The following is a 9,034-nucleotide window of genomic DNA, read 5'->3' as shown; positions in this document are numbered from 1 at the left end:
ACCCTGAAATAATGTGAATGTTGCTTCTCATGTTTCAGTCGAGAGGAGGAGGAGGTTCAACATCAACGATCGGATCAAAGAACTCGGAGCGCTCATCCCCAAATCCACCGACCTGTCAGTAAACTCTCACCCTCTCACTGTAGGACTGAATCATTTCACATACAGTCCAGGTTGTTGCCCCGCTGCGTCTCATTATGCTCGTTAGTGCTGTGTGTTAACGAGGCGTGGTCTGTGATTGGTTGATCAGGGAGATGAGGTGGAACAAAGGAACCATCCTGAAAGCGTCGGTGGATTACATCCGCAAACTGCAGAAAGAACAGCAGAGAGCCCGAGAGATGGAGGAGAGACAGAGGAGGCTGGAGACCACGAACCGCTCCCTGCTGCTCCGCATTCAGGTGGGGGGGGGGGGGGGGGGAGGGTGGAGCAGGGTGGTGGAGGGTGAGGGAGGGTGGAGCAGGGTGGTGGAGGGTGAGGGAGGGTGGTGGAGGGTGGAGCAGGGTGGTGGAGGGTGAGGGAGGGTGGGGGAGGGTGGTGCAGGGTGGTGGAGGGTGAGGGAGGGTGGAGCAGGATAGAGCAGGGTGGTGGAGGGTGAGGGAGGGTGGAGCAGGGTGGAGCAGGGTGGTGGAGGGTGAGGGAGGGTGGAGCAGGGTGGTGGAGGGTGAGGGAGGGTGGTGGAGGGTGAGGGAGGGTGGAGCAGGGTGGTGGAGGGTGAGGGAGGGTGGTGGAGGGTGGAGCAGGGTGGTGGAGGGTGAGGGAGGGTGGGGGAGGGTGGAGCAGGGTGGTGGAGGGTGAGGGAGGGTGGAGCAGGGTGGTGGAGGGTGAGGGAGGGTGGAGCAGGGTGGAGCAGGGTGGTGGAGGGTGAGGGAGGGTGGAGCAGGGTGGTGGAGGGTGAGGGAGGGTGGAGCAGGGTGGAGCAGGGTGGTGGAGGGTGAGGGAGGGTGGTGGAGGGTGAGGGAGGGTGGAGCAGGGTGGGGGCCGGTGTCAGTGTTCACATGGACTGAGCACAGGACTCTGATTTCCTCACATTGTAAAAGTCCAGCCACACGTGGACGTCCTCACCTTACGATCGCTCTGATCAAAGATAAAATTCTTGAGAAGTTTGACAACTTTCCAGAAACGTCACATCGTGAGTGTGAGGAGAACAGAACAGCTGATAAACCTCCAGACTCATTGGTCTGTTACTCAGACCGGACACACCTGTCCCCTCAGTGCGTCTGTGGGCGGGTTGATGCAACGTGCCGTCCTGATGTTGGATGTTGCTGCTCCGCTCTGTGTCTTTTCCTGTGCGTACTGTCCCACGCCAGTGCAAAAAGACAGGCATACAATAACCACAGTATAACCAAATACCATATATTCATATATACAGAGAGACAGTGGACAGTGGACAGTGGACGGTGTTGTTGCTGTATTCAGATGAGGTGTTTGCATGGATCAGGGCTGTCGCCCTGTTGTGTGAGCTGTTCCTGGGTCAGTCTGAGTCAGCAGCTGAAACATCGGTACAGACACAGTGATACAGTCAGTCTGAGTGATGGAAACCATGCATGGACTGTACCAAGTGGACAGCACCCATGCGTCCGTGGTGTCTGCAGCTGTCCATGTGTGTGTCTTCAGGGGAGTAAAGCTGAGGCTTTAGTGTGTTTGAGGTCCACAGAGTCAGAGTCTGTCCCCACACAGCAGGATGAGGACTGTTTACTTCCTGTTCAGGTCCTGAGCTCAGCATCATGAGACGCGCTGCAGGATAAACAGTGAAGGACTCTGAACGTTTGTCCCTTTGTTGTAGGAGCTGGAGCTTCAGGCTCGTCTCCACGGCCTCTCTCCGTCCTCCTCGTCCCCCCCCCCCCTCCTCCTCCTCTCTTGACCCCCAGGCCCTGCTTGCCCCCACGCTCCCTCATCCCTTCTCCTCCTCCTCCTCTCCTTCCTCCTCCTTGGTGACTCCCTCCCTTGGTCTGGACGCCCTGAGCTTCGTGGACCTGGAACCTCGGGGAGCCTCCACCGTCTTCTCCCCAGACCTGATGTCTGACGTGGGGCTGACGGAGCTCCACGGCCTGGGAGACATCCTGATGGAGGAAGGGGGAGGCGGGGTGGTTTCCGACCCTCTGCTGTCCTGTGGAGCCTCGAAGACCAGCAGCAGGAGGAGCAGTTTCAGCATGGATGAGGACCTCTGATGACATCATCACACACACAGGGATCTGATTGGAAAGAGCTGGAGGCGGGACTTTGACCAACCGCACACTGTTTTTATTTTATTTTTTTGTTTAGAAACATTTTTAATCAGTAACATCATCAAAACAAACAATGCACAGAAGTGATGTCACAGGGAGCAACTGTCCTTCAGTGTAACCATGGTAACCACAGAGTCATCACCTGTAACCAGTATGACAGCTTTGTCACCATGGTAACCATGCTAACTCCTGTGTCTTCCAGTGTACCCATGGTAACCGGTATGTGTCACCATGTTAACCGCAATTTTTTTTCTCCAGTGTAACCATGGTAACAGCTGTGCCGTCTGCTCCTTGTTAACATCAGACCAGAAGCTGATTGGCTGTTGATGAACAAACTCACAGCTGATTGGTTGGTAGAGCAGCGACTGATCAATAACTCTCAATCAGTTCAGTGAAAATGAAAATCACTTTTTTCGGTTCGTGTTTGTCCGGATAAAAACGTTTCGTCATCAGGCTGCTGCAACGGACGTCAAACGAGCGACGGCAGATTTTTCTGTAGGATAAAAGATTCTTGTGTTAATTTTTCCACAGTTTTAAATGAACACTTGGCGTCCTCTCATTGGCTGGACCCTTCCTGCTGCAGTGCTTATTGATTGTCCCAGAAGATAGAACTAAAACCTGGCGTCCTCTGGTCCACGTGGTGTGACAGACCTCCTCCACCCGGGACAGAAACAAAGCTGATGAACGCAGGAATAACAAAAATAAAAACACGCAGACAAAGTCGCCTGAAGTTGAAAACATAAGAGTAATTTAAGATCTCTAATGAAGTGGTTTATAAATGTGCTGAAATGACGACATTGTTACGTTTTACATGAAAAGTTTGATTTTATTTGCTTATGTTTTGTAAAATGAGGTACGCTGGATCAGCTGATCGCAGCTGCTGGATCAGCTGGGATCAGCTCTCACTGGATCACTGTGATACTGAGGGAAACATAAAAACAGCAGGATTCTGAATGAAGTTCTGCAGGCAGAGGAAGCTCAGCTCTGCCTTAATGTTGTCGCTGAGCTGTGAGTCACTGCTGCTGCAAACTACAGGAACCAACTTCCTGTTGTTTCAGCTCACCTGTACACACCTGTCCATCTCACCTCACAGTAACTTTACCTCAACCCCCCCGACCCCTGTTACATGAGATGATTTGACTGTGGTTACCATAGCAACAGCAGCTTCAGAGTCAGCTGTCAGTCATCAGGATGAGATTAAAGGGAATCATGTCTGTCATTAATGTTCTGATTTATGAGCTTTAGTCTGTTTTTATAGATCCTTTATGTCTCAGACTTTTATATAGAAATAAAATCACTTCACAAAATGAGGTTTTGTCTTTTTCACCTTTTGTTTCCTGCTGAACAAGTTAAAGCAGCAGGTTTCTATAGAAACACATTTTACTCAGAGAGTAACATCCTTCACCGGACGTCACTGAATTAAAGTCAGGACAAAGTATTTACAACACACAAATGAAATAAAGTTTAACTTAATATATGTGTGATATAAGTTATATATGTATAACTATAAATATTTGGACGTCTTTCCTGCTGGACTTCAGATCTGTGAACATCTTCAACAAGCAGCTGGAGACCCACCTGTCAGTCTCTGCAACTACTGTCACACTTTGAGGTTACATAAAGTTTTATTGAGAAAAAATATCATTTTGTTCTTAGTTTGTTGGTCTGAGCACCAGGTGGCAGCGTTTCTACGAGCTGCCCGAGGTTCTCCTCTCGTCCGAGTCGTCTTCGCTTCCAACAGAATCAGAGTCTCAGTCTGAGCACAGGTCAGATTTATGAGACAACTTTAAACCTTCAAATGTCCGAAAGCTTCAACTGTCCAGCAGCAGCTGCAGGTAAAGCTCATCTCGCCTGCTGATCGTCTCAGACTGTGGTGCTTCACTCTCCCTGTTTCTATATTTTTAATCAGAAATGAAGCAACGATCAGAGGAAAGTTGGAATCATCTGAAAGGAAGAAGCTTCTGTCCTGTTAATGATGTCACGACCCCTCAGATGTGTCCCGTGACCCCTTGACCTTCGTGTTTGAAGAACTGTTTGGACACCATCGGATGATGGCGGGAAGAAATCTGTGGAAAAAACAAACCCATGTGTGCGTGTGTGTGTCTTTGATGTTGGGCGTCCCAGAGGTCAGAGGTCAGGTGGCATTGTCATTTCAGCGATTTCCTGTTTCCTGTTTGGATGTCCAGGCAAACACACACTTCCTGTCTGTGCAGGACCTACTTCCTGTCCCACCCAGCCTCACCCTCTCCAGAGCTGTCAATCACAAACTCTAAAAACACCGTGCGCTGTCGGAGTCTGAACAGTGGAGATTCACTGAGCCGCCGCCATTTCACCCAGGATGAACCAGTGATCAGGTCACTCGTTCACACACAGTGAAACACCTGCTCGTTACCTCCGACAGCCTGAAGCCCTGGAAATACTGCAACCTGATTGGCTGCAGCTGATCCAGATCAGGTGATCAGTAAGTCTTTTCCTCTCATGCCGTTCTCACAGGTGTGGCCATGATCATCAAACTGAAACTACGGCAACGTTTCCTAATAACCTGTCTCTGATTGGCCTGAGCAGTGCACAACTTTTCCCTCCTAAAGTTATAACCAATCAGCTGCTGGCTGACTCGCAGGCAGGTGAGCCCCTGACTCCTGCATCAGCTGAGACAGTGAACGCCACGAGGACGTGGGCGAAGGACGGAGTGCAGTGGAGTGAAGGTGGGCCATTAAAATGCATGAGTTGAGTCTTTATTATAAAGTGTTAACAAGTTTTCACATTTCATTGATCTACAAAGTCACAACCTGAAATCATTTTGATCTGAGATCTTCACGACAAACTGAGCGTGTCTCTGTGACACGTCTCAGGTCTTGACCTCAGCGAGACGTCTAACTCTGGACCACAGACGTGGAAAATCAAGAAAAGATTCCAGCTTTCTGCGAGCGTCCGAAGCGGAGACCGGGTCCCCGGACCAAACAAAGTCGGTCCGAGTAATGTCCCGCTCTCACTTTCTCTGACATCATCTCGTACTCCGTCTCTGATTGGCTGCTTTATGAGGGGAAGCAGATGGAGCAGCACTCCAGACAGATCTCCAAACAGTCAGATGAGCCGCAGCAGTCCTCCAGTATCCCACAATCCAGCACCGCCTGACACGCCTCCTCCGTACAGGCCGCCTCCCCCGCCGCCTCCACGCAGCAGCAGCCAACTGTAGCGTCACAACACCCGGCCCCTCCCACTCCACATGCCAGACACTCCCCCACGGCTGAACACATGGACAACAGCTCGCAGAACAGACAAGCCAGGAGACAGTGAACGCAACAGTCTGCAGAGACAATCAGAAGAGACAGGTCAGGGGACAGTGAACGCAACAGTCTGCAGAGACAGACAATCAGAAGAGACAGGTCAGGAGAAGCAAAGGTCAGACGGACGTTTCAGTCCAGCTTTGATCAGGACTAATTCTGAGTTTGGACGTGAACTGTCTCCCTCTCTGTGACTGGTTTCTGATCCTCTCAGCCCTGAGCGCAGTCTCTCAGGCAGAGCACTGACTTCAGCTTTAGTCTGTGAGGAAAACACGAGTGATGTAAAGCAGCAGACTCTGACTCAGTGTCTCTTGTCCACTGCAGGTTCACAGAGAAAATGAAAACAAGCTGCTGACTCTGCACAAACGTCAGAGCCGATGAAACCAAACAGTGAAAGATCAAAACCAACACAGGCCTCAGCTCCTGCTCAGCTCCTGCTGTGGGTCTGTGGGGTGTTTGGGTGGAGGCGGGTGCTGGTGCTGGTGCTGGTGCTGGGAGGGGTCGTCAGTCTGGGCGTGTGCAGCGGAGATAAGCAGACGTCTGTGCTGAGTGTGTTCAGCTGATAAACAGTGAGATGAGAGTGTGTTCGGCTTTCTGCTTCCTGTCACACCCAAACACTGTCCCTCTGTCTGTCTCTGACTGTCCCTCTGTCTGTCTCTGTCCATGTGTCTGTCTCTGACTGTCCCTCTGTGTCTCTGGCCCCCCATCTCTTTGCGTCTTTATGCAGACGTCTTGCTTTTCTGTCTGTCTGTGTCTGACCTCAGTCCTGCTCCAGAGGATGAAACTTTCAGACCATGTGACCTCAGCACAAACTTTACGTTTCCGGAGGTCGAAGCTGATTGGCTCACCATCTCCAGCAACCTCCTTAATGTGGGCGGCATTGGTCTTGAAGGAAGCGTGGCTTTTAGTGGAGGAGAGACGCTTCTGATTGGTGCTCCCATGATGATGATGATGATGATGAGGAAGGCTGCAGCTGTGTCTGTTGCAGGTGGACGACTGAGAGAAGGGGGAAGGAGGAGGAGGAGGAGAGGTGAAGGAGGAAGATGGAGGGGCACAGACGGGCGGAGGAGACACTGGCGAGCTGTCAACACCTGATAGACAGAGAGATGACATCACAGATGACATCACAGATCAGGTACATGAGGGTAGATAACACCAGGTGTTTAGCTGTTACCTTTGTGTTTTCGGAGAGCAGAGGCGGGCTGTGAGGGCAGGAGCTGAGCGATGTCGTTGGTGGAGGAGCTGCCTGTCAAAGAATCCTCGCTGGCGTTACCGTCCTCTGACCTATCTAAGAGCGGGGGCGGAGCCTCCTCTGCAGGAAAAGGATTTAAAACATCAGAAAGCTGGTAAACTGGTGTCAGCTGGTCGGCAAACAGCCAATCACAGAGCTTCACTGTAACAGTCTGCTGAAGCTACAGATCACACTGCTGAGAAAGCTCTGCTCAAAAACATTCACCAGATCCAGAACAGGGGAAGTACTGGAACCACAAAGTCCCAGTTTGTCCCAGTCTGTGACGAAGAGTCACAAACTGGGCTTTGAACCCTGACCAGGATCTCTCTAACTTCAACCAACAACTTCAAACTTCCAAACCAAACATGAAGCAGCGAAGTGACAGAGCAGAAATCAGTCACACGGATCATTTCCTGACGTCGGAGCTTTGACAGGTGACCCGTCCTGCCTGTAAGTCCCAGCTCAGGGTAAAAAACACTGGCTGTCTCAAAGAGGAGTCCTGAAACAGGAAGTCCCCTCGCGTTGTCCTCTGGCTCAGGGAGGATGTGGATACAGATGTGAGCCCCGGTGGTGACATCAGAGACATTTAACGGACCTGAGGTCATCAGACTCTGACATCATGATGATCATGTGATCACAGTGTCAGCTGACGGTTTAGCTTTTCTGTCTGTCTCACCTGTGCTGTGATGTGGGAGCGTCCCATTGGCTGTTGGCTGACTCGAGATGGCTTCTGATAGGTTGGGGTTCTTACTGGCTCCACTCTCAGTGATGTCAGAGCCGTTGGAGTGTGATGTCACTTCCATCCTGCTGGCGTGATGTGATCATAACAGTTAACTCACATATGACTTGATGTGAGTTCAGGGGCTGCCGCAGTTTGGACTCATTTTTATGTTCATACAACAACAACAACAACAGCAACAACAACAACAACAACAACAACACAACAACAACAACAACAACAACAACAGCAACAACAACAACAACAACACAACAGCAACAACAACAACAACAACAACAACAACACAACAGCAACAACAACAACAACAGCAACAACAACAACAACAGCAACAACAACAACAACAACAGCAACAGCAACAGCAACAACAGCAGCAGCAACAACAACAACAGCAACAGCAACAACGTGAGAACACCTGTTCTGTACCTGAGTATTTCCTTGTTCTTTAGCTTTGTGCTTCTGCACTAAATGAATCTGATGAATCAGATTATAACTGATAAAGATGTTTTAAAGCAGCTGTGACATTAAAGTGATGAACACATGAAGGCGTCAGCTTTTCTGATCCAACGATCTGAAGCAGGTTTGGTTCTCTGTGTTTTCTTGATGCTGATACTGACTCGTATTTTCACTGAGGTCAGACATCTCAGTGCTTCTTCCAACACTGATAATAATGACATTAATAATAATAATTTCTTTAAACATCATCATTCATACATGAAAAAGCTCAAAGTGTTGAACAAACCAAAGATGGCGGCTCAGGAAAGCTGCTGTCAGAGGTTCAGTTCCACAGACGAGTCTCACACAGGAAAAGTTCACTTGTTTGAATTAAACTGTTGAACTGATTCTGCTCCTGTTAAAACAGGCGAAGGCTCTGGAGAGAATGTTTAAAGCACGAAGAAGAACCAGAGAAGAAGAAACTCAGCTTTAAAGACAGAAAAGTTTCTCACCTGCAGCTTCAGACTCTTTTTCTTTCTTTCTGTTTCTTCAGTCCGTTTCTGCTTTGAAGCTTTTTCTCAAAAACTCTTTGCTGTTTTCTCTGGAGCAGACGCATGTGTGTGAGCTCCTCCCCTTCCTTTACACACACACACACACACACACACACACACACACACACACACACACACACACACTGGTCTGACTATCTTTGTAAGGACACTCTCTGATGTGATACACTCCCCAGCTCCTGATAAACCTGATTCACACCTGAACCCTAACACCACGTGTGTGTGCAGGGTGCTGAATGCTGAGGAGGAGCCAGACAGTCTGTGATGAGTGGGTCCATCAGGGCGTCTGCTGCTCTGATGATGTGGTGTTTAATGATAACACAAACACAAACACAACACAAACACAACATAAACACAACATAAACACAAATAATATAATGTATAATGTTCTGCTCCTCCACAGTCATATGAAAAGACCCTGACACAAACTGATCTGGTGTCTGTGGATAAATTTTATTTTAACTTGCAGGGTGTTTGAATGGTGCTGCCACCTGCTGGACACACGGACAAGTGCAGCTGAAAACTACATAGATCAGTACTGGTGCTGGTACTGGTAC

General features: G+C 49.5%; 2 protein-coding genes across 5 annotated transcripts in view; one reads left to right on the top strand and one right to left on the bottom strand.

Annotated features, from left to right (window-relative positions):
• The window catches only part of tfe3a (transcription factor binding to IGHM enhancer 3a), a 14,260-nt gene extending 10,728 nt beyond the window's left edge, over window positions 1–3,532 (top strand). Inside the window, 4 exon segments of the mRNA XM_041049539.1 lie at window positions 39–114; window positions 248–395; window positions 1,781–1,833; window positions 1,835–3,532. Coding sequence (XP_040905473.1) covers window positions 39–114; window positions 248–395; window positions 1,781–1,833; window positions 1,835–2,165 — 608 coding nt within the window. The 3' untranslated portion in view covers window positions 2,166–3,532.
• A 1,409-nt stretch (window positions 3,533–4,941) lies between these two features.
• zgc:113363 (uncharacterized protein LOC791449 homolog) lies at window positions 4,942–8,660 on the bottom strand. Of its 4 annotated transcripts, XM_041049575.1 has the most exons (5): window positions 8,421–8,660; window positions 7,414–7,541; window positions 6,681–6,818; window positions 6,355–6,597; window positions 4,942–5,529 (listed from the first exon to the last, which is right to left on the bottom strand). In XM_041049575.1, exons 2-5 carry the CDS (start codon window positions 7,538–7,540, stop codon window positions 5,258–5,260), a joined length of 780 nt encoding a protein of 259 aa, XP_040905509.1. In that variant the 5' UTR covers window position 7,541; window positions 8,421–8,660; the 3' UTR covers window positions 4,942–5,257. The 4 variants fall into 4 exon arrangements, with proteins under 4 accessions (XP_040905509.1, XP_040905495.1, XP_040905488.1 ...); XM_041049561.1 differs by having other exon boundaries at window positions 5,399–6,597; window positions 7,414–7,544; XM_041049554.1 differs by having other exon boundaries at window positions 5,399–6,597.
• Window positions 8,661–9,034: the final 374 nt, after the last annotated feature.

This window comes from Toxotes jaculatrix, chromosome 2, assembly GCF_017976425.1.
Source record: "Toxotes jaculatrix isolate fToxJac2 chromosome 2, fToxJac2.pri, whole genome shotgun sequence".
Classification (NCBI taxonomy): Eukaryota; Metazoa; Chordata; class Actinopteri; family Toxotidae; genus Toxotes; species Toxotes jaculatrix.
The sequence above is the reverse complement of the archived record's forward strand: the minus strand, read 5'-3'. Positions and strand labels throughout refer to the sequence as shown.

Bases quoted from the DNA above. Each gene is read 5' to 3' on its own strand.
- zgc:113363 (XM_041049561.1), bottom strand. From the start codon at position 7,540: ATGGAAGTGACATCACACTCCAACGGCTCTGACATCACTGAGAGTGGA. The intron at 6,819-7,413 runs GTGAGACAGACA...CTTTTCCTGCAG, and splicing joins GCTCCCACATCACAGCACAG to AGGAGGCTCCGCCCCCGCTC. The intron at 6,598-6,680 runs GTAACAGCTAAA...TCTGTCTATCAG, and splicing joins TGCTCTCCGAAAACACAAAG to GTGTTGACAGCTCGCCAGTG.